The following is a 25,731-nucleotide window of genomic DNA, read 5'->3' as shown; positions in this document are numbered from 1 at the left end:
TAATGTATTTAGTAATTTTAAGATACATATATTGGTAATTCAAACAAATATAATATAAATATTAGTACATTTTACGTTAATATAGAAAAAGAGAAGAAAAATAAAGATGAAAAGAAAGAGAGAAGAAAAAAAAAGGAGAGATGAGAAATGAAAACAATCCCAATTTAATTGTTGTTCTTATTACAATAGCAATTCTTAATTTTGTAATCTATAATGCACTACATCGCTTATTCTCCAACATCATTTACCCTTCATTATAAATTTTCTTATTAATTACCCATCTCAATTTTTAAATGGTATCTCTGAATGTGCTAAAACTAAAAGTAACTCAATTAGTTATTCAGAAAATAACTACATGAATTTCATTAAGAAAAGTAAATTGCATTGACTAAATAATAAGATTAATGAAAAAGTAAAATAAACTTCCATGTATGCTACTCTAGATAATTTTTCAAGAAAACACAACGATATTAATAATAATATATAGTAACCACAAAGTAGGAAACAAGGTCCTAATTTTTCATTACTCAAAAGTCAAATCAGTTCATCCCCATTTTACTCTTTCTACTTTTGACCTCAAGCAGCACATCCTAGAATCGTGGATGCTACGCCATTAGATCGCCAAATACAAAAATTCCAACCTTCTCTTTTTAGTTATCTTCTTTGCATTTTGAATCTGGAAACTGGTTTTGAAGATTGAGAACCAGAAATCTGTGGAGGTCAAATTCGTGATTAGCATAGATACATTTAAGCTAATGATGAAACTGCAAAACATCATGTATAAACACCATGCTTATAAAATCTTTTCATATACATAATCAGAAAATTAAATCTACCTGTGATGAAGCAGAACTTTGTTCTCTTGAAGATCTTTCTATATTCTCAGCATGCTCTATAATAGAGCCAGGAAAAGCCTGCAGAAAATATTTATTAGAAAAAATTATTGGTTGTGTAAACACATGGAATTAAGACCAATGAGTCCAAAAACTACGATGTGTAAACACACCTTGCGACTGTCAAATGATGGTTGTGCAGTTTGGTGTGGAACCTGAAAAGGAAATAATTGTATGCATATTAAGGATCACTGTAAGGTAAAAGCATCTGCATAATTTTCCATCAAGTTTTTTGTAATATTTTTAAATAGCTATTTAAGAATACTGTTCAAAGCACCAAATACAACCTTATTCTAAGTCCAACATACGTTGACTAAATTTAAAATATCAAAATTTCAGTCTTCATTTATTCTAAACCATAGCTTTCTCATTAAAGCTTTTAAAATGAAACCTTAAGTATCCTACAATATAACAGCCTTGAGCCCTTCAGAGCCTTAATCACAAGAGCATCATACCTCAGTTTTTGATGTCATAGTTGATTGAGCTGGTTTTTCTTTAGAACCAACAGGAATCTTTTCACTAGGATAAATGGATTCTACATGTTTTTCCCTCTCTGATAGTTCAGAAACAATGGAAAAATTAATTTCAAAATGGTGGCCAAACAGCTGACACAAAGGAAATGAGATGCAAGTTATTAAGGACAAACCTCTGACAGCAGATTGCACTCCCAGGCTAGCAAACTGCATTTTTAAAATTAGAATGAGAAAGCATGATTCTTCAGCTGATGAGTTTACATACCATAATAAACTTTAAGAAAAAGTTAATGCTAAATCTTCAAAAGTAAGGATTTCTAAAATGCTTTAATAAGTTTTCAAGGCCATTTGTGGATGGTGAACAGGTTAGTTAATGATAAACTGAGGAATTTGATTATTGAGCTTTAGTTTTCTACTGGTGTTGCATTGATTTACTTTTTTCCATTTATGTATTTACTTAATTTTTTCATAAAAGGTATTTCTTGCCTATGTTTGAGATGTATTTTTTTATCATGAATTTGGTATGGTCTCCTCATGTTTTTTTGTTTTGTTTTTTTATTTTTTAATAAAATCTTCATGTTATGGCAGAAATGCCAGCATGAGCTTATTTGGAACTACAATACAGGAAGATGGTATCTTACATTTAACTGATCAGTTATATCTTCTCTACGATGTTGCTTTTCTGGAAGCTGAGCTCTTTTAATTTTATCATTTGTCTGATCCAGTGGTGCCCTTTGACGAAAATCCTGTTTGAACAGTCACAGAAAATGAGTTATGAGTTATCAAAGTCTATTGTTATCAAGATTTCTAAGACAAAATTCAACAAAGTAATAAAAATATTACTTTTGAATTTTGGAGATTGTTATCAATATGTCCTTGATAAGACATCTCATCAACATCACCCGTACTTTCATCATTTTCATCACTCTGATTGCCACTTTCCGCAGCAAGCTCTTCTTTCTCAAGTTCATCCATTATTGCCAGCATTCGAGCATATTCCCCATCATTAGGTGCAGCATTTCCCAAATTAGGAGCATCTTGCTGCAGTTTACCTGGCAAAGAATATTAACATTTCAATTAATAATTATTTCAAAATTGCCATCATATTTACAAGTATGGTCATTGGTTAGTTCATACCTCTATACCAAAACGAAATAAAGTTTGAACAGAATAAGCATGATCTAAAACACACTTAAACATCAGGAACTGTTAAGCTCAGAAAAAAGAGCAGGAAAAACTGTGATTATGCAGATTGTATCAGACTTCAAATATAAATTTGAAAACTAATTCAGTCCAATTTGAAACAAAATTATATTTGCAAGTGCATAATTTTATTTATAGAACTATGCCATCTCATACTTGAATATGTAGATACTTTTGAAATTACTATATCAATTTATACTTCAAATTAATTATTTATCAGTTATTGTGTACATATAGGTTTACTTCCTACAAAAGTAAAACAAACACAAAAAACTGATTTAATCCAAAAATATTTTGACTAGTACTCAGAAAGTGAAAGAAACAACGAAACAAAGCATAGGAGAGTAGTACTCAACACTATATTAGAATATACATGACTGATTTCAAATATAAAAGCTATTTGAATAAGCATAAGTAGTATCTGAAAGCTAATAGCTTGGACATAAGTGTGTGAAATGGAAAAAGAACTGTAAGTGGCTCTGCAATTTGTTTATCATAAAATCGAAAACATAAGTACAGAGTTCAAGAAGAATGGTAAAAAATTTCAAATCTTCCATGCAAATCCAAACAAAATATCTGGATATCCATCAAAATAATAAATCATAAATGCTACTGCCAACAAATTGTAGTAGAATGTAAAAGTCAAAGTAAAGCAAAAATGAAATTTGATTTCCCAGAGGATGGCAATTACTGTTATATGTATAATCTTAATAAAAATATAAAATCTTAGACAAAAGACTTCAATTTATCCAGACATTCCAGCCTTCTCTCTACCAGTTTCCACTTATCATGAACTTTAACTATCATCTTGTATCAACCTTAAATATTGGAAAGAAATATATATGTAAGGCTAGAACATACTTGATTCGGATTCCCCTTCATTAGAATCTTCCTCCACATAATCTTCCCTTATCTCCACGAGACCCTCCTGTGCCAAATTAAACCACCACAGCAATTAATAATTCATACAAACATCAAAATATTAATACCAACTGCTAACAAAAGCATACAAACACAAAGAGAATATCATAAAAAATTGAAGCATAGTATGATGGTATAATAAAACACCTTATAATTATAGAAACAAGGAACTGATCCTATATAACCCGAAATATTGTTCTAAGTGTAAAAATAAGGAGCAGAGCTTGTGTAATCAGGAATATCTAGATTATACATTTATTATTAGAAATATTTTTATTTTTTCTCGTATCATATATTTGTTAGTAAAGTATATCAAATCTTCTCGTATAGATTCCTTTTTCTCAATATAAATAAAGTACTCGTGCTGTCTCAAAAACACATGGTTTCAGCTCAATGCTTCTCTCTTCCCTAGAGTTTAACAACACCCTAATTTGGATTATTGGTTCAGTGAAAAAAGGTAAACTTCTAATATCATAACATATGATGTGTTTGGGTAAACAACTTGACGAAGCACTTATCATGGAAGAACTCATTATAGAAGCATTTAAATAAGCACTTATAGGAGAAGAAAATAAGTAAAACGAATTAAGTTTTTTTCATAACCTAAAACTATACACTACTTTTTTGAGAAACTATCCCATATGTTATGAGAAAAGCTCAATTCATTGCAAATTCTTACTTCCATCTCTTGCAAGTGCAGGTGCTTACACATAAACTTATTCTAACATGGTCTAAATGGTTATAACAATCAAACCACAACCTATTTCTAAAGCAGAATACAGAAGTCACCGTCAAAATTGCCTAAACACAAATCAAATTCAACTTATCATCAAAGTGAAGAACAAAACAAAGAAGTGAACCCTCACCGCTACTTGAGAAGCTGTGGCATTGAAAAACGAAGCCTCTGCTTCAAGGTCCTTGATATTAGCCTCAAGGGAATCAACATGCGAATCCAAGGACCTCCCTCTTCGCTGCAAAATCTCAACAGTTTGCTTCAAAGTTCTCTCTGCATAATACCCTTCTCCCAAAAGAACCTAATAACCAAAACAAATCAAAACCTTTCGCCACAGAGAAAACGTACATTCAATCAAGGAATCGAAAGGGGTAAGACGCATACCAGGAACTCATTGGTATGAATCAAACGACCAGGGAAGAATGCTGCTTTTCCAAACGGAACCTAAGAACCCCATAACTGAAATAGTTTAATGAGAGAAAAATATAAAAGTTGAAACACGAAAAGGGTGAAATTAACCATAAGTACTAAACTAGATATAATATTTCAGGATTATAAGTTATTCTTCAAAAAAAACTAAAATTCTATCTCGATCAAATGTCGAATAAAACATGCCTTAAAAGACTGAACAAATTATCGAGATAAAACATCAATTCTAAAGATAACTCCAAAAACAGTACCTAATGTTTTCTGCTTTTACTCACTCTTCCTCCTAAATTGAAAAAGTAAAAAAAAATAAAAAATACTAAGTTATCTCGGATTATATATTATTGCCCCGTGAAAAGGGGTTTTTTATTGGTTACCATGATGTCGTGGGAGAGTTCTTCAGGCAGTTTATGGACAAGGTTGACGAGGTTGTTGTTGTCGGCGACGAAATCTCGTACCCTATCGAGCTCGCTGCGCTTGTCGGCAATGGCGTCTTCGACGTGCTTCGCCGCCTTCTGCGCCTCCTCTACTGGGAACAGAGACGCTAGTGAAGTCACAGTACCTTTCTTTACTGATTCTTCCATATTCCTCTCTCTCACTGTTCTTCGTGGTTTCAGTATTATTGTTTCAATGGAGCTTAGGGCAAAATCAGGATAAATAAACGAACCTGTTCGTGGCGCCTCCTTGCTCTGCGTGGGAACCGCCGCTCTGGGCACCGTCGTGCGCGCCTCCTCACCTGATCTCAATCTCCCTCGCGTCGCGTAGCGTGGCGTGGCAGCGTCAAATGGCTGGGAGGAAACGTTCAACGGCAGCGACGCAGCGTCAAATGGGTGGCGGGAAAGGAAACAACCGCAGCGTCGCGTGAGCTCGTGAGTGGTGGCGCTCCTCTGGCTTGCGGTGCGGTGGCCGTCAATGGCTGGGAGGAAAACAACGAGAGCCGTGAGTGGTTGCGTTGCGAGACTGCGGTTCTGTGGCGGCGCTGGTCGTGAGTGGTTGCGAGCCTACGGCAGCGGACCGTGAATGGTGGGGGAAGACCGTCAATCGGCAGCGGCAGTGGTGCGGTCTGCGGCAGCGGCGGTGGCCGTCAATGGCTTGGTCTGCGGCGGGTTGGTCAGTTCACTGTCTAGGTTTTGTACTTCGATGAAAGTGAGGAAAGGTTTTGTACTTTGATGAAAGTGAGGAGGAGCGGATTGGTCTCTCTCACTCTGTGCAGCTACACTCAACTTAACTTAATATCATTTTTTTTAACAAAAGTTTCAACAAAAAATAATTTTAAAATGATTTTTTTTCTATAATTTTATTTAATTTAACTAATTAATTATATATATCTTATATTTTATTTTTTATTTTTTTATTATGTAATCATTAATCTTAAAAAATTATATTTTTTAATTTTATTTAAAGGTTAATTTTTTTATTTCTAAGTTTTTTTCTTTAGTTTATTTTTTTTATTTTACTATTTTTTTATTTTTTAATGGTTTTTTTTTAAATTTATATATTTTTCAATTTTTTCTCTCTTAATATATATTTTAAAAATAAAATAAAATATTAATATATACATATATATTTATATTAATTTTATTTTTAAATAATGTATTATAAATAAATATAATTAAACTTTAAATAAAAACAAAATTAGTATAAAAGAATATATATATATATATATATATATTAATTAGTAAGTGATGATAATGTAATATTATTAAGTTAATATATAAATATAAAATTATATTTATTAAACATAAAGTGAAATATATCAAAAAAGATGAGAGAATAATTATTGATAAATAGATAAAAAGATAAGAGTAGAGATAGACCATTTTATAAAAAAGTTTGTAAAAATAATGGTCAATTTTCAAAAATTTAATAAATAATTATATTTTAAAAAGTAAAATTGATATTTTGAGATGTGAACACGATGATTTTTAAGGTGATTATCAATATTTTAGTAAAAGAAACATCAATAAACTTATCTAACAAAGAAATATTTTTTTTTATTTAAGATTCATAAAAAATTTATAATTAATTTTTAAAATATGTCAAATATAAAATTAAAAAAATAAAATATGTATTCTTTTTTTTAAAATAACGTTAATTTTTTTATAAAAAAAAATAACATAATTAAAAAAATTATTTATGAAATAATTAATTTTTAAAATAATAATTAAAAAAAAAACTAAAATAACAAAAAAAATATTTTTATATATAGTTATAAATAATAATAATAATAATAATATTAATAGCAATATATAATATAAATAATAATCCTAATAATATAATACCTGAATAATAAAATTTATAAATACATATATAATGTAAATATTAATAATTAGTTAGAGAGAATTCTCTTCATTTTAATCGACTTCCTACTTTTATAATTATAACAATCATTTTCAATATAACAAAAAATAATTATCTTTATAAGGTACAATAATCAAACCAATATTTCTTTAATGAATGATTCTTGAGGAATAAATCCAAGAATCATTTTGCAAAAGGCAAAGCTTTCGCTCAAAAATTTTTCAAAGTTTCATGTTCTTAAACTTTGATAAATATAAGAGATTTAGCTTCAAGTGCCCATGGTTTCACCTAACAAAAACCAGAGTTGCATGATCTTTTAGCTCATTAAAACTATAATTTAGTTGGTTAAAATCACTTATGGTGTCTTCACCAGAGTGGATGAGTTTGAGAGAGTGAGAGTTTGAGTGAAATTGATAATGAATTGTATATTATTTATTTTAAGGAATTTAGAGGAGATAGTAAGTGAATTTGGAAGTAAAGTTTGTGAAAATTTTTGAGTGATTTGATTGGTATGATAAATTAAAACATGTTAAAATACCTTTTTGGTTCCAATTTTCGTTTTGTCAAATAAGTTCTAATTTTGTTTTTGTGTTCAATTAGATCCTAATTTTCATCAATTTTGTTCAATTGGATTTTTTGTTGTTAACACCATTTAAATCATTAATGGCCATGAACACTGACTGTCACGTGTCACTTCGTGGTTTTTTTAAATTTTTATTTTATTTTTTAAAATGCTCACATGTCAACCCGGCGTGTCACGTGTCAAAATCAATGTTTTATATTCAATTTGATCCTTATATTTGTTATTTTTGTTCAATTTAGTCTCAATTTTGTTGAAAATTGACCAATTTTTTCCCTATTGAAGATGTGACCAAATTTAATTTTTATATCAAAGTTATAATGATGTGAATTTTAATATATTATATAAAAATATTTAATAAAAAATATGAATTTTAATATAAAAATTAAATTTGGTTTTAATTTGGAGAGGGGCCAAATTGGTTTATGTTAACAAAAATTGAAACTAAAATGAATAAAAAAAATATAGAGATCAAATTGAATATATAACATTAATTTTGACACGTGGCACACTGCTGATTGACACGTGGACATTTAAAAAAAATTAAAAAAATTAAAAAAAAAACACGAAGTGACATGTGACAGTCACTGTTCATGGTCGTTAATGATTTAAACGGTATTAGCAGAAAAAAGACCCAATTAAAATTGATGAAAATTAGGACCTATTTGAACACAAAAACAAAATTAGGACTTATTGACAAAACTTGACGAAAATTGGAACCAAAAAGGTATTTTAACCATTAAAAAAATATTGGTTAAATATGTTTTTGGTCCTTTAACTTTCAGTGAATTTTGAAATTAGTCCATTTTGAAACTTTGGACCAATTTAGTCCTTCATCTTTCGAAATACGTGGATTTAGTCATTTTAATCAATTTTTTTAAGTTTATTTGACATTTCAAGAGCGTTTCAAAATAATATTTGACTTAACATTAAAGCAAAAATGTATTAATCAGTATAAACAACTCAAATACAATCCTGAAATGCATATGTAACATCAAATAAATCTAACAAAATTTGATTAAAAGGACTAAATCCACGTAATTTAAGATATGAAGGAATAAATTGGTTCAAAGTTTCAAAAAGAACTAATTCCAAAATTCACTGAAAGTTAAGGGACCAAAAACATATTTAACCCAAAAAATATTATAATAGTAATTACCGAATCGTTTGTGGGAGTTGAAACAACCAAACTTGTTTTTAGAAAAGAGGTCGGCATATTAAGATGTTAAACACAATGATTGAAAATGAATGAGTGAGTTGCACCTGAGTCATACAGTACATTTAAAGTTTTTCCTTTAATAAAACACATACCTTGAATTAGATCATGGTTTTCAGCAGCTTCAGCTCCAGTCATGGTGTACACTCTTCCTGTTGTGGTAGGTCTTGTCTTAGTTGCAGCTGGATTGAAATGTGGCTTTTGTTGTCCACACTCAAAGAATAGGTGACCAGGTTTCCCACACTTGAAACAGATTGGTCCCTTAAGATGACAATCTTTAGCAAGATTACCTTGTCCGCATTTAAAGCATCTGATATGATCATATATAGGTCTACTAGAATTTCCTGATGAAGATTGGTTGGATTGGGTCCTCCATTATGGACGATTGTAAGGTTTTCACTCAATACGTTTATTTTTATTTGTCTAGGGTCCAAATATTTTGGTTTGATATTTTGGTTGTTCTCAAAATCTTACAAAAATCTACACTTAAGCGTAGGAAAATCAGTAATTTCTAGTATTCCTACTGCTTAATCAGCAATTTCTAGTATTCCTACTGCTTTTCTCAATTCATTCCTAAGTCCATTTTCAAATTTTATACATTTCATCCTTTCCTCTGGGTGATAAAAGAAAGTAGAGTATTTTCCTAATTCTTCAAACTTGGAAGCATATTCCCCTACTGTCATACTTTCTTGCTTCAACTGCATAAACTCTATTTCTTTTGCTCTCCTCACATCATTAGGGAAATATTTTTCTAAAAACCTTGTTCTAAATACATCATAGGTAATAATTATTCTTCCTCCTTCAAGTAATCTCCTGGTACCATCCCACCAATATTCGGCTTCTCCTATTAACATAAATACAACATAATTCACCTTTTGGTTGTTAGCATAGTTCATAACTCAAAATATTTTCTCCATTTCTTTAATCCATAATTCAGCTTTTTCTGGATCATATCCTCCAAAAAATTGTGGGGGTTTGTTTCTCCTAAATTCATTTAATCCTTGTGATTCAGGGTTTCCTTCAGGTCTTTGATTCCTCATTAGAGCAGCAACCATGTCTCAGATAGCTTGCATTGCTTCAGTTAATTCATTGTTCCTTCTAATGTTTGCCATATGGAATTGTATGAGTTAGTAAAAAAAATATAATGAGCATATTTCACAGATCTCGCATGAAACGTCGCTCTGATACCATCTAATGTGACGAAAAAAATAATTCTATTCATTTAATTATTATTATTTTCTACAATATACTTATAAAATTTAAAGGCAAAATTATACGATGATATCTGATTATACTTAAAATATTCACATATATATATATATATACATATACATATATATATACACACACATTTACAGTACTGTATGCATCTTATATCTACATCGTTTAGTACATCTTAATTTCCTACACTAGAAGGGGAAAAGTATTATTTATTTACAGTTTTTCCCTTATATACTGACTTTCAAACAGGTGGAGGGAAAAAGTTATGGATAGGGTTCATTTGGACTGTTGGGGGTAAATAAAAGGTAACTCCGATTTGTCCTTCGTTGACAATCAGCGCATTCGGAGCAGAGAAAGAAGTAATGGTAGAGTTTCATGTTCCCTGAAATGTTACAGAATTATTTACTGCAATGGTTTGCCATGCATTTCCTGGAAAAATAGTCACAATGTCGGCGAAGAAGGGATTAGACATGTTCGGAGCAACCATCTATGATAATGTTATAAAATTTTGTTTTTCACACACAATCATAAAATAGGGAAGTGGGACAAATATCACAAAAAAAAATACAACATATCATAATAAAATAAAATGAAATGAAAATTCTCCCAATCCATAAAACTGAATTTTTATTATACTTTTATAAATATATTGATTAATTTTGTAGTGACTAGTCAGGATAAATGAGCTCATGGCCAACAAAGTAACTCAAGAACATCCCATCTTGAGTAATACTAACTGGTTTAAATCCCTAAGGTCATACCTCCAACTACAATAATCAAATCTTTATTTATCATAAATTTTATTTCAATATTAAACCATATAATTATATAAATAAATAAATAGGATCAATGAATAATTAAAAAAATATATAAATAAATAAAAAGGACCAGTATGTAACTGGAGATAAATATAAATTGAATAAATAAGACTTGTGTACAACTGGAGATGAATATAAATAAATAAGTAGGAATGGGAACTAAATATAAATTAGAATGAGATTAGGGACAACTCACTTAAGATAAATATAGAGATAAAAATAATTATGAACAGATAAAAATAATCATAGTAAAAAGATAAAATGATAGATGTCTCCTTCCCTTACCTTAATTATTGTGAAAAATGCACCAATGTGATATGTGGATTTGTTTGCTACTACGCTCTCACTCTCTGTTATTTTCCTCTCTTCTCTTTTTGTTCAATGCACCTTCACCCGTATCTTTTCCACTCCTGCCTTCCAACATCTCTTTGCTATTTATAGTGGTGGTGTAATGATTACTTAGTTTCATTTAGACTAAGTATTTAATGGTGTAGTTCTTATTAGGTTAGTTATAGATTATTTTTAGAAGATATTTTATCTTCTTTTATCATTTCAATACATCATTCAGCTGCTGTAACTAATGGTATTATCTGGTCATTAACATATATTTATCATATACGTATATTCTATAGTTATATTATATTATTATTATTTTATTTACTTATTAACTAACCCGTACATGTATCATAATGCATATTTAATTATATATTATGAAATTTATGTATTCTTATAATTGAAACAAAATTATTATAATTATTTATCCAATTGTTTTTTTTATTACCTAACAATATGTTAGTTTACATATATATATATATATATTTATATTTGTAATGATAATAATATATAATAAAATGTTTATAAAGTAATATATTATTTATTGATTTATGGATGTTACACAAATCACCTCTTAATCCATGCACACCAATAATTAATCCCATGAAGTGAACACAACATTAAAGATTTGGGTTGGTTAAAAATACATTTTAATCACTTAAAAGAGACAACTACACTCCCTTGTATGTTAGATATATGTTCTACATTGCAATCTCAAGAAAGTTCCAAAAACACTTTTAATGATTAAAATGTCTTTCAATTAACTAAATTAAGGTTAACATTTAAATTAAAGTTTTACATGTTAGGAATTAAAAGTGAATTTGAAGTTGCTTTGATTAGAATAAGTAAGATGAGATGGACAATCTATAAGGAGAAGGAGCTACAAAATCTATTATCTTAAAATTTTAAATTGAAGGTGATGTGATGTTTTCTTATTTGAATATAAAGATGACGTTTGTGAGTGATTTAATTGATATAATATATAATTTTTTTAATAATTTAAAATATAAAATTAATCTTTTGAGCTTATAGGAAAAATTAATACATATTATTATTATAATATATATATATATATATATATATATATATATATATATTAATGGATGGAATCGATTCCATCTAAAATAAGTAATTATCCAATTCTCAGAATCAGTTTAAGAATCGATTTCAACATCATCGATTCCTCCACCTTCATATCACAGAACACACTCTCTCTTTCATTGCAAGTGATAAACAATTAAGAATAGTATTGTAAAAAGTCATTTATCACCCATAAATCCGCATTCGTTTTCAAATCTTTAAATACGAACACCACAGTCTCCCACAAATCTATCTTCGCAAATATTTTTCAATATTAAATCATTAAAAACGAACACAAGGAAAACACCTATCATTTTTTTTATGGCATTGGAAGAATTTTTTACTGATCGATAACTTGTAATTTCAGTATGGTTTTCATTCTAACATTTGCTGAAACTTTCACTTGTAGTTTTAAAAGTTTGTAACCCAAGTTTATCCACCTAGCTAAACAACAATACATGCTTTTCTTGCTTCATTTTATAATTAACATGATATTCATTTAATTGATGTTTTTTATATAAATTTTAAGTGTTTTAAAAATGACCAGGAATATAGAGTTTCTCAAAAAAATTATTGTTCCTTTATTATATTTTTCAAATATATTAATTTTTTAGTATGTTTCAAAATATTAAAACCAGTGTATTTTAAATACCTACTAAGAGAACGACACAAAAAATCCGCGTCCAAATTCGGATTACTATATTCACATTCTCATTGATTCACTAAAAACTGAAAATATGATGAGAGTTTTAAGACTTCGATTATTCTTCATATTATCTTTGTTACTTACGGAAAAAAATAACATTAAAAATAACAAAAGCTGAAAGAAAAAAAAAATTAGGGTTCAGGCAAAGAAATTCTGATACCACTACAAACTACTATATTTAATACATTCTGATAACTATTTATGCAATATCGCACTATTAACCACTTTTTAAGTAAACTTAACAACGATTAAAATTTTTAATAACATTATAAAACATAAAAGCATCTCCAGGATCATACATACACCAAGTACCTTCCTATTGAAATATGCTGATTGACATAAAATATTAGACTCAGGATCTTAATAAAATTCGGTGTCACGAAAATAAAAAAAGTTAACTATACTTATAAATGCAGTTAATCACAATGGACATTATTAAACATTTAGATGTTAACCACATATGAATAATGGCAACAATTTAAAATAATCATGATTATATACTTGTAACCATTTGTAAAAACAAAGTTAATTAATACTCCAAAAAAGTTATCTTAGAAAGAAACTAAAAAATCTTTCAATTTAGGTATTTTTGTCCATAATTAAGTTTTCTCCTTATTTATATAGAGTCTACGATGGATTTAGCTGAGATGAAATGTCTATATTCATTAAGGACACTTCTTAACTTAAATCTGACATGACAAAAAAATTTCATGAGTTTGTGATTTCACATACTTATTTTTCTTTAATTCGGTAAAACTTGTAATGATTTAGACTTTTATTTGAGTCAATCTTTATGTTTTCTTATCTGTAAATTTTATGGAAATAAATATATGCTATTGTTAAATGTACAATATAAAAAATAGTGTCTCAAATAGTATAATTTAAAAAACTTATTTATTAGTCAAATATTTGATATTAGAATAAAGTCGCCAACATCTTTTATTTTAGAGTTGTTGTTAAATGATGATCCTAATGAATTTTTAACATGGGATATTTTAGAAGCATATATAATTGTGTGATTATCCATCCACTAATATATTTTGTTTTTTACTTTGTTTTTTACCAATAAATATATTTTAAAGAAAGTTTACCATACATCCTAAACCAAATTAACACAAAAATTAAGAGGAAAGTCAAAGTTATAATTTAACATATAAAGACACCATGTATTTGGATGTTAATTTGTCATAGCTCCCATCGACATCAATTTGTCTCTCATGCTTCTTCTTTTCTTTTTCTCCTTTCAACAAAGAATATTTTAAATAAATATAACAAAGTACTCTAACCCTTTTATAACATTGGTTTTCAAGTGGATATTCACCAAAGTCTCACATCAAGTAATATGAAGAAGAGAGTAGTAGAAAAATACTATAAAAGTAAAGAGTTGGTTTTGTCACAACTCAATAGGTCTCTTGGGTAGTTGTGTGTCATTGGAATGTTTGCAATTTTTGCCAGAAAAATTACACTATGAAGGGTTTGCAATTTTGGTCCACAAAAATTGTACTTATGAAGTGTTTACAATTTTGGTCCACAAAAATTGTACTATGAAGGGTTTGCAGTTTTGGTCTATAAAAAATTGTTCAACACTGTTCAAACATGTTTCTTAAGAGAGCCTTAAATCATCCATTTTAAAATGATTATAACAAAATTATAGTTGGCAAAACTTATTATTAGTTAATAGCATTTACAGCAATAGTGCAAGCATAATAACCTCTCTTATAAAATATAGGTATAAATACACATTTTGTACCCAAACTTTTTCGGAAAGTTCAGTTTGGTACCCGAACTTTAGGAATGTTCAATTTGGTACCCCAATTTTCTAAAGAGATTCAATTTGGTCCTTTCCGTTAAGTTGGAGTTAACACCGTGTCCGTACAGGACATGTGTCAAGCCATGAAATTTTTATTTTTTTAAATTATTTTTTTCAAAAAAATTAATTTTTTTTCAAAAAATTTAAAAACTACCACGTGTCAGTTTATCATCGTGCCACGTGGCAGCTTACAATCATGACAGTGGCAGTTTAATAATTGTTTTCAATTTAGTACCCCAATTTAAATTTTTGGTTCAATTTAGTACCCCAATTTTTTAAAATCATCCAATTTCGTCATCTTCCATTTGAGACCAAATTAGTAAATAAGCTTAATTACAACCTATATATACATGTTACAATAACTTTTTCTAATATATACATCAAATCATTTCACCTAAATACTTAAATTATTTTATTTTTTACATTTTAACCTTTGTAATTTTTTATACATGAAATTTTTTACACTTGTAAAAAATAAAATAATTTGAATATTTAGGTGTAGTGATTTGATGTATAAATTCAAAACAATTATTTTAACATGTTTATATAAGTTATAATTAAGCTTATTTACTAATTTGGTCTCAAATAGGAAAGGACGAAATTGAATCATTTTTAAAAATTTGGGTACTAAATTGAACCAAAAATTTAAATTAGGGTACTAAATTGAAAACAACTATTACACTGCCACATGTCATGATCGTAAGCTGTCACGTGACACGATGATAAATTGACACATGGCAGTTTTTAAATTTTTTGAAAAAAAAATTAATTTTTTTGAAAAAAAAAATTTTTAAAAAATAAAAATTTCATGACTTGACACGTGTCCTGTACGGACACGGTGTTAACTCCAACTTAACGGAGAGGACCAAATTGAATCTCTTTAGAAAATTGGGGTACCAAATTGAACATTCCTAAAGTTCGGGTACCAAACTGAACTTTCCGAAAAAGTTTGGATACCAAATGTGTATTTATACCTAAAATATAAAAAGCAAATACCCAATCCAAAAAATAAAAAATATTTTCTTAAAGAAAGTTGGATAAAAGCTAACAACGAAGAAATTTCTCACCCACGCTCTTATAATTATTATGTTTTATTGTTTAATTAATAAAAATGATTTTTTTTGACAAAGTTGACAAAATTACCGAATAGAATATTTTTTATTTTTGTATGAAAGTTACAAAAGTAAAATAATAACATTTTAGGGTTTTTATTTTTACCAAAAATGATCAAAGTTTATCAACCGAGACTTTGTCAAAGTATTATTCCGTGATTTGAAATGAAATAACTCCAATTCACTTTGAAGAAAATTGTCCCTAAATTGTCTCTAATTTGATATATTAAATTTTACTTAATATATTTTAAAATATTGAAAACAGTATATTTTAAAATGATTAAAAAGAAATAGCAAAAAAACACAAATCCAAATTCAGATGATTTCATGCGATATTCACAATTCTAAGAATACCAAAAGGTAATCTTTGTTATTTGTGGAAGAAAATAACATTAGGAATACCAAATGGATAAAAAAGGTTAGATTTTAGATAATTAATGGTAATAAATAAACAATTAATGTAGCAGATTCCAATACCATTACTAAACACCAATATGTAATCTATAACAATAATAAAGAGATTCTCTATTTTATATCCACATTTCATAATACTAATTCTACCCTTTATAATATAATTATTTATTATTTTTTAAAATTAATTGTTATTTTTACTTATTTTCTATAAAATTGTTTATCTTATTTTTTTTATTCACCAACAATTAACTTTTCTATTCATTTCACTCTATTTTTAACATTTCACTTCATTTTTAATAAATATAAATTTATTTTATATATTAACTTAATAACATTACATTATTTTATTAAGATACTATTATTCATATTTAAAAAATGTGTATACAAAGCGTAATAGCGCCTGAATGTATGCTGGTATCTATTAAAAGAGGTTTGATTAGATGTGATCAACCAAACAAATACAAACAAATTTCTAAATTCCAATACTCATAATAATAATTGAAAATCATAACAAAAATTATACCAGTTTCACACAAAGACAAATTGTGCTTCAGAGTCAGTGTTTGACATACAAATGAACCCTAAACAGAAGGAATGCTAAACAAAAAACCAAATCTCAATCTAATTGGGACGTACATTTAACTTATACTTGTACCGAATCCAACCAAGTAAAACTTCCATTGTACGATCTTGTAAGCACATAAGTATGATTCTATTATAAGGATCTCTAATCAATTCTAGAGCAAAATCAAATTCTAAGAAATTCAAAGATAGACTCATCTTTAGTCTTTTCAGCAGTGCTATGCAATTTGGTATGCTATATTCTCCCTTCATATCTCCATCATCATAACATTTTCCAGTGGTTCCAGAATTCCCCTCAAAACTTTTTCCACTAGCCATAAGCTGTGATGCATCAGAAACAAATTTAAACAACTTAGTCAAACAAAACAGAAAATGAAATCATTTTAAGCATGCAATTCCTGATAGACCGAAGTGGAGAACCTAACCTTAGTGATAGTGAGGAAGAGAATGCAGAGTTGCGAAGTGAGAGCGTTAGTTCTGTATTGGATTCAATCATGCATTTAAAGAGTTAAGTGGAAAAGAAAGCGAAAAGTCAAGTGAAAGGAATACCATTTACTTTGTGAAACCACTACAAACGCTTTTATGAAAGCTATTTAGATTTCCAAGTTAACAATTTATATTTTACATGTTATAAATGGAGAAAAAGTATATTAAAATTTATAAATGGATTGATAATTAAATATATATTTTTAAAAATATTTTTTATTAATATAATTTAAGTATTTATTATGTTAAAATAAAAAATAATATCTAATTTAATTTTAATTAATTAATTGTTTTTATTTAATTAATTATGAAATAATTTTTAAATACGGATCATTATAAAAAAATAAAAAAAGCATCATTCCATTTTTTTTTCGCATCTGTGAGAGGAAAGCTACAGGTGCAATTTTGTTTTCGTTTTTAGCAACTCGCTGCCTCGAATTTCGAACTATCCTCGCACTCCTGCTTAGTTTTCGTTGCTGGAAACAAACACCCAGTAAAAGACTTTAAATAGTTGTGATGGTTTCATTTATCAATTATTAACATTGAGTAATATCTCAACAAATGATCAATTTTTAATTTTTATCTTTTTTTCTTTTGGTATAAATAGAGTTGTGTCAGAATCCATGGGTAAACTTAGTAGTTCGGATTGAATTGAATTGAATTTTTTTTTTAAATTTTAGTACTGGTCAATTTTTGACCCAATCTACCACAAATTGGTTTACCTAGATTGAACTCGTAGTGAGTCAGGTTGCCTCATCAACCCACTCATAAATAAAGGATCACAAAATTTTGTTGTATTTAGGTTGAGTTGAGCTATTTTTTTAGCCAACATATTAGGTGACAAATGCAAACATAATATTTTGCGATTTTAATTTGTATTTGGTGTTGAACGTTAGTTTGGATTCTATTTGGATTGTATTGAATTTTATTTAGATTTTAATTATAACTATAATTTAGTTTTTTTGGAATTGAAGAAACAAAATTGTATTTTTTTAATTAAGTAAGTTAGTAAGTTAACTCGTTTAAGTAAGTTAGTAAGTTAACTCATTTAACCCACCAACCGGTGGTGGATTGAGTTCAACTTTTTTTAACTCATTAATAAGTAAGTTGGATTAGATTAACTCACTAAGTGATCAATATATGATAAATCGGACCAGATGATCTATTTTGACAACTCTAAATATAATACATATTTTTTTCATTCAATTCGATATTATGTATACCATGTGAAAAAGAATTTAGTTTTGTATCTCTTTTTCCTAGTCATATCATAAAAGGACTGTGAAACAAAGTGTAGAATCAACCTTGGTCTAAACAGCAAAATAGAATTTGAATGAGTTAACATTATTAAACATTTATAATCTTATAAAGTACCTCAGAATAAAATTTTTAATTTAAATGGTTTTGGCAATTTGTCTGATAAAAAACATTGTTAGTAAGTATCACAAATCTTTAAGTATATTTGCCCAAGAACTATCAATGTGTGTCACATCCTCACTTTTAGGATACCATGTTATTTATTTCATTTTTATTTTAAAAATAAAAGTAAAGAACTCTTACACTTTAACGTTTGTAATTAAATTCACATAAAAAAATCATCGTATTCTATCTAGGTAAAGTTAAAACATTGAAAAAATAAATCAAATATTTTTTAGGAAATATTTTGACCGAGTAAAATAAAAATAAATAATAAGAAAAACAAAAAAAAAATTACAAAACTAAGTAATATATATATATATATATATATATATATATATATATATATATATATATATATATATATATTTGTTCGAAACAAATAAGGGATGTTAGGGATACAAATATCACTTTATCTCAATCCTCAACCTCTCGAGTTGGCTCCTTCTCGATTTACATAAGCCATTTGTCGATGCATGTATTTTGGACTCTTGAGGGTTTACTTGTAGAGAGGACTCCGACGATCAAGTCAGCGAAAGGACTCTCAAAAATTCAAATCTCTCTAATCAAGGGATTAATGAAAGCGTACCTTTAATTGATGGAGTCCACGTGTATTTATAGAGTCATTAATTATGTCTGTCCTTCTTACGGGCTAGGCCATTGTTTGGGTCCTAGATGGGCCTGGGCTAAGCCCAAACCCTAAGTTAATGTTTGTTGGTACCAGGAGCCTTGTCTGCGACATTCTAAGTCTGTGACGTCTTATCTTTTGAAGTAGGCGGTCTGGGCTGCTATGTGTTTTTGCTTGACCGGTTACTTACTTTATAATTTCATTTGTGGGGTTATGTGTAGGCGGGCTTGTCCGTACGATTTTCTTGTTCCGTCTTAGTACTCTAAGCAAAACATGAGTTGCCTCTATACTATCAGACTCTATTATGTTGTCTCACTGCTATCTAATAGAGGAGTATCCTCACCTGCACCCTCTTTTGCTCACACAGTTAAGTGATCATTACAAAAGAGATAAGCATAAACACGCAATATGGTAAGTTAATGTAAACAAGGAGTATTCATATGAAAACTAGAAATCAGGTTACAATTTAACACACACAGTTATACATATAATCATAGAATCAGTAAATACTAAACCCGATTATCCGGATACATGCATTTGACATCAGACTCACTAGTGGTGTGTACCTATAGTGGTTCCCAAACTTTGTGGAGTTTGGCTTCAAAGGGTTATATAACTAAACCACTCACAAGGTATGTCCCTTTCGTGCCTAGGACCTGATCAAGTCCAGTGACTAGGACCTCCTTCATCTTTTCACAACATAACCTACTCTACTCTACTTGAGCGTGACTAGTTATTGGAGAAAGGATACCTCCATATTGAATCCTTATGATACATACACTAAATACTACCACATAGAATTTCTCCTTGAAATTCTAGCAACCACATCACATTTCATGCTCCCAGTCTATATTCATATCAGATACCAATCATATTGTAAACAATAATCCACACTTTCTAAAGTACACAAAATTTCACATATAATGGGCTGCTAGACTCTAATCCCTTCGCTCAGTGAGACCATCTATTTGCTAGGTGAAACGTCCATTCGTCCAGTGACCAGATGGCTCGCCCAACGAGTAAATCACTGAAACTCTCAAAGGTAAATTCCTCCAAATGTCACTTAGTGAGGGGTTCTTGACCAATGACTACAAAGTTAGTAAGCTTCATGACTTTAGATTCATTGGACAAGTAAATACTCGACCAACGACTTCCAAATCAGTAAGCCCCTGACTTTGGATTCTCTTAGCGAGTGGATTCTTGTTCAATGACTCCCAAAGTAGTGAGCCTCTGACCTTGGATTTGCATAATTCTACATAATAAGATTTTTCATAATTGAGTCTTTCCAATCAAGTTTAAACAACTCCTTAATGATTTCAGATACCCCACTTCAGACCAATTTCAATTTCAATTTCACCATAAGCATTAGTACAAATGAGTCTACATGAAATATCAACTTCACAAATGCTTCCTAATAATCAACATCAAAATCAACACTCAAATTCGCTCAACAAGATACATGCAACAACTCAATTTTCACAAACAATCTCAAAAAATCATATAAATACCAATTCAACATTTAATTTATAATAATATTAAGGGTTAATTATGTTTTTCATCCCTCAAGTATTATGCGATTTTGTTTTTAGTCCCCCAACTACCATTTGCTCCAATTTGGTCCCTCATGTTTTGAAACGATTGGAAATAGTCCTCATTTTTGGACGCTGTTAGTTTTGTTTGACACCTAGCAAATGGACTGCCACGTATGGATCCCGTTTTAAGCTGTGTAAGTCATCTATGTTTCTGCACGTTCTAATTAAAGAGGAAGACAACTAAATAAAAGAGGGGTTGGGAGAAGTTTGAAACCCTAAAATTTAAATTTGAGAATTGTGGCTTCGAGGTAGTGAGGAAGTGGTGTATATCGTGACTGTGCAGGCAAAGTTTGGCAAAGTTGCTGCGTTCTTCACTGATGAAGAGTGGTAGCAAAGGGTTTCCATGTATGCCGCAGAATACTGGTTCCAAAATGTCGCAAAGTTGTGCGTCATCTTCAGAAATGTCATCCAAAGTCTATGGGTGTGGGGAAAGATTGTTGCTCCTAAAGGCATCTACTGTGAAAAACAAAGGCAAATTATTTTGGAGATGTCGAAATTGGGCTGTAAGTTGAAAATTCCGTGACTTTTATTGGATGATGCTTTTGTTATTGTGGTAATGGTTTCATCTTTTTCTTTCACAGACCAATTCACATTGTAATTACTTTGAATGGGTTGATGACGAGGAATTCGATTTTCAAAGGAAAGAAACTGAAAGTGAAGCCATTGGTGGAAAAAGAGTTGATGGTGGGAAAAAAAGGTGAAGAAGATGAAGTTTCTTTGAAAAGGGAGAAAATTATACTAGATTTGATGAAGAAAAATGAGAAGTTGAAGATGAAATTGCAACAAGAGAAAAAAATTGGGACATTCCTATTTTTTTTTATTTGTGATATCGTGGGCCTCAACAATTGTAATGGTGTTCATGTTGTTGTTCAAAGTTAATTGTAATGTTTGAGATTACTTTAGTGGGAAGTGGTTTGTATTTGTGATAATGGTATTCTTGGAATGGTAATGGAATTTGAAACATTTGGTTACTGTTATGTGTTAGTTTTTGGAATGGAAATGGAACTTGTAGCAGTGATTAGTTTTTTATTACTGTTATCCAGATTAGTTTTTCATTATTGCAACATATCCACTTAGTATTTCCCATGAATCTCAGAATGTGCAAATTTTACTTGATGATGGTATTCTTCTTTGAAAGTTTGGAATGGCTGACATGTTCATCAACTTCCCTTCTTCTTAGCTTTTTGGGTCTCCCAGGTCGAGTTTTGTAAATGGGTGGTAGTAGTTCAGGTTGATTAGTTTTTGGCCAAAGTTGTTGTCCATTGATTGGAGTAATTTGAGGGCCATAGGAAGCCAGATAGGCATCCCTTTTGTAATACGCATGAACATAATCCTCTGGGTTTTCTACCTTGTAATTAATGGCTGCCACAACATGCCTACAAGGTATACCTAATAAATCCCAAAAATAACAACTACAACTATGGTTACTTAAATCAACAACAAATTTTTCCATTGTGAACCCCTGCGTCACTTCAAACTTAGAATCCCCTGCCCATACAGGAAGCCAATTCCCACTTTTTTCTATTTCCCTGTCCAACCTTTTCTGTGGTTTAGGCATCACAGTTCCTGAATATGCATTCAGTTTCTCTCTAAGGGTTGCAAACCTACTCATTATACATGATCTAATCCATTCCATCATACTAATGATAGGTTTATCCCTAGCTAGTAAAATAGTACTATTAAATGACTCTGACAGATTATTCATCAAGACATCACATCTTGGATACATGTTGAATGCATGTTTACACCAAGACTCCCTAGGAATGGCAACTAACCAATTAAAAGCTTCAGGGTTGATATTTCTAAACTCACCCATCTTTTTTTCCCATCTTGCATAGTACGTTGCCTTTGCTGCTCCCATCATCATGTCTCTGATCACTACACCACCACCAAATTTCTTCTTGAAATTGCTATATAAGTGTCGCAAACAGAAACGATGCTCCACTCCATTCAAGATTTCATCAAACATAGTCATTAGTACCTGCAAAAATGTAAATCAGAGTTAGAATTTAATGTCAGTTAAATGAAATGAATTTACATTCCAGTTTATGTAAATACTTTACCTTTTGTTGATCTGAAATGAAAACTCATTTATGATTTCCAATGTCCCCAATATCTTCTAACAACAATGTCAAAAACCACCTCCAGGTCTCTTTGCATTTGTTTTCTACTACTGCAAAAGCCAACGGATAGTATTGATCATTGGGGTCCCTACCCACTGCAACCAACAATTGACCATCATATGTTGTCTTCAAGTGGCAACCATCCACACCTATAAAGGGTCTGCATCCAACCAAAAACCCTTGCTTACATCCATCTAAACACATGTAAAAACAGTCAAACCTAGATGGCAGAGTTGGTTGGGGTTGATTTATCTTAATCTTGAAAGTTCCAGCATTCACTCTCAATAATTCATCCACATAGTCATATAAACGACCATATTGTCACTGACCATCCCCCACCAAACAGTCCATGGCAATCTGTTTTGCTTTCCCAGCCCTCCATGGTGTTATGCCTACACTATATGTCTTCTTCACCTCGTCAATTATTTGAGCCACAGTCATAATACCAACATTCATAAATCTGTCTATAAGGACCTGAGCAATCCAGTCCTTATTTGCATTTTTGTTTCCAAATACCCTTCCACATTTATGACGCTCAATAAGTGTCTTGACTCTGTAGGTTTCCCTCCCTCCAACCCTGCTAGCCATGATTACAAAACCACATTTCTTCTTACAAATTGCCCTCACTCTCTTTTGATCATTTTTAACAAATTTTACTTCTTTTCCATTAAGAACACTATGCTTCATTAAAGCTTGTTTAAAATCCTTCAAAGATCCAAACTCCATTCCCAATTTAAATTTGAATTCTTTATTCATATCTTCAGGTCTGAACTTACAAAATTTGGGACCAACTGTGCCAGCACCCTCATCACTGTCAACATCAGAATCTAAGTCATCTGTATTGTAGTCCTCATTAATGTCATGCACTCCAACTTCTTCATTTATAACAAATGCCCCTTCACCAATATCTCCTTTCCTCCTCACTTTGCTTGAATTCCGTTTGAATGATTTCCACCTATCCAAAATAGGCCCAATCTTCCAAACAAGTGGATCAATATCCATCCCAAATCCATCATCATCTACCACCCTCTCTTCTTCACTGTCATCTAATTTCTCTCCAGCTAAACCTTCTTCATCATCACAATTAACATCTTCAACCACTACTTCCTCTTTTGCTACCGCATTTTGTTGAGCCACAACTTCCTCTTCTACAACCACATTATCTGCAACCACTTCTTCCTCTTCAACAACCACATTATTTGCAGCCACTTCTTCCTCTTCTACAACCACATTGTCTTCAGCCAATACATCCTCTTCTCGTACCACACTCTCTTCACCCAGTACTTCCTCTTGGCGTACAACATTCTCTTCACCCATAAATTCCTCTTCTCCTACCAAATTCTCTTAAGCCACTACCTCCTCTGCTACACCATCACAAATAAAGTGAACGACTTCAGGCTGACTAGGTACATGTTGAACGTATATATCAACCTCTTCCTTAGTCTCCTCTGCAAAGTTAGCTAATGCAATTGCTTCCTTGTCATCATTCAGCATTCATAGATTGTTTAATAGCTTTTCTTTTGAACCCTTCCACCACAGTTTAACATCACCCCCGTATTTAAACTCTTTGACGATGCCCAATGCTTCAAAATAAGACCAAAAATCTGGGTCGATCCCTTTAACTACATGAATCTCACCCCCAACGTATCTAAGTCCCTTATTCCTCTCGAACCTACCCATATGATGAAAAGCAACTGCAAGCCCCATTTCCAGCCCTACATTTTCAATCAATAGACAAACTAAACAAATAGAACCATACACAAACCAAAAAATGCAACCAAACCAAACCAAGAATAAAAAAAAGATGAAGGAACGAACTAACCTTAGGTCGCGATTCTACTCTTCAATACTTTAATTCCTTACATCAAGCTCCCTATTCTACTCTTCAATGCTTAATCCCTATCCTCAAGCTCCCGATTGCTGTGTAGTGGTTTAATCCCTTCCCTCAAGCTCTCGATTGGTCTCTACAACGCTTTCGTTCAGACAAAATTACTCTCCCATTGAACAAATGACCTTTCCCTTTCTTTTTAATTTGATTAGCCACCTTCTTTTTAATTCGGACACGTTTAATGCTTTTCGTTTTACTTAATTGAAGCTCCTATTTAATTAGCACGTGCAAAAACATAGATGACTTACACAGCTTAAAACGAGATCATATGTGGCAGTCCGTTTGCTAGGTGTCAAACAAAACTAACGACGTCCAAAAATGAGGACTATTTCCAATCGTTTCAAAACATGAGGGACCAAATTGGAGCAAACGGTAGTTGGGGGACTAAAAACAAAATCGCATAATACTTGAGGGACGAAAAACATAATTAACCCTAATATTAATCACTTATCTAAAAGTTAAATAAATCAATTTAAAAATCATACAATTTACCTTTTAATTTCGTTTATCTGTGACAATCCATTAAACCTAATTTTTCTTATATTCTGAATAAATTATATTTTATAATTAATTCTTTCAAATATGGTTTTTCAGTCTTTATAAATATATTTTCCCCCTAATTATATTATCTTTCACTTCAATCTCTAATAAAATCATATATGTTGATATTAGGTTACTTATGACAACATCGTGAAAATTAACTTTAACGATTAAATTAATGATAAAAATAATTTTAAAAAGTCAAATACAAAAGTAAAAGAATTAAGTATTGAAAA

General features: G+C 30.3%; 2 protein-coding genes and 1 pseudogene across 2 annotated transcripts; all 3 read right to left on the bottom strand.

Annotated features, from left to right (window-relative positions):
- Nucleotides 1–405: 405 nt before the first annotated feature.
- On the bottom strand, nt 406–5,453 carry LOC114168363 (Prefoldin chaperone subunit family protein). Its single transcript, XM_028053146.2, has 12 exons — nt 5,317–5,453; nt 5,027–5,247; nt 4,608–4,667; nt 4,357–4,524; nt 3,431–3,497; nt 2,210–2,418; nt 2,008–2,112; nt 1,540–1,573; nt 1,349–1,446; nt 1,007–1,048; nt 837–914; nt 406–711 (listed from the first exon to the last, which is right to left on the bottom strand). The coding sequence occupies exons 2-12, from the start codon at nt 5,231–5,233 to the stop codon at nt 655–657; spliced, it is 1,125 nt and encodes a 374-aa protein (XP_027908947.2). The 5' UTR covers nt 5,234–5,247; nt 5,317–5,453; the 3' UTR covers nt 406–654.
- Nucleotides 5,454–22,052: 16,599 nt separating this feature from the next.
- Nucleotides 22,053–22,919, bottom strand: LOC146881861 (uncharacterized). Its single transcript, XM_085669379.1, has one exon. The coding sequence runs from the start codon at nt 22,917–22,919 to the stop codon at nt 22,053–22,055; it is 867 nt and encodes a 288-aa protein (XP_085525505.1).
- A 112-nt stretch (nt 22,920–23,031) lies between these two features.
- Nucleotides 23,032–24,384, bottom strand: LOC146881860 (uncharacterized; annotated as a pseudogene).
- Between the last annotated feature and the right edge of the window lie 1,347 nt (nt 24,385–25,731).

The sequence above is a fragment of the Vigna unguiculata genome, chromosome 11, assembly GCF_037176805.1.
Source record: "Vigna unguiculata cultivar grain cowpea cultivar isolate G323 ecotype 2 chromosome 11, ASM3717680v1, whole genome shotgun sequence".
In the NCBI taxonomy this organism is placed as follows: Eukaryota; Viridiplantae; Streptophyta; class Magnoliopsida; order Fabales; family Fabaceae; genus Vigna; species Vigna unguiculata.
This window is presented reverse-complemented; position numbering and strand designations above follow the sequence as displayed.

Excerpts from the sequence above, each read along its gene's own strand:
- LOC114168363 (XM_028053146.2), bottom strand. The coding sequence starts at position 5,233 with ATGGAAGAATCAGTAAAGAAAGGTACTGTGACTTCACTAGCGTCTCTG. Across the intron at positions 3,498-4,356 it reads CCACAGCTTCTCAAGTAGCG|GAGGGTCTCGTGGAGATAAG; the intron begins GTGAGGGTTCAC and ends AATTTGGCACAG. Across the intron at positions 1,447-1,539 it reads AGTGCAATCTGCTGTCAGAG|AGAGGGAAAAACATGTAGAA; the intron begins GTTTGTCCTTAA and ends CTGAACTATCAG.
- LOC146881861 (XM_085669379.1), bottom strand. The coding sequence starts at position 22,919 with ATGACTATGTTTGATGAAATCTTGAATGGAGTGGAGCATCGTTTCTGT.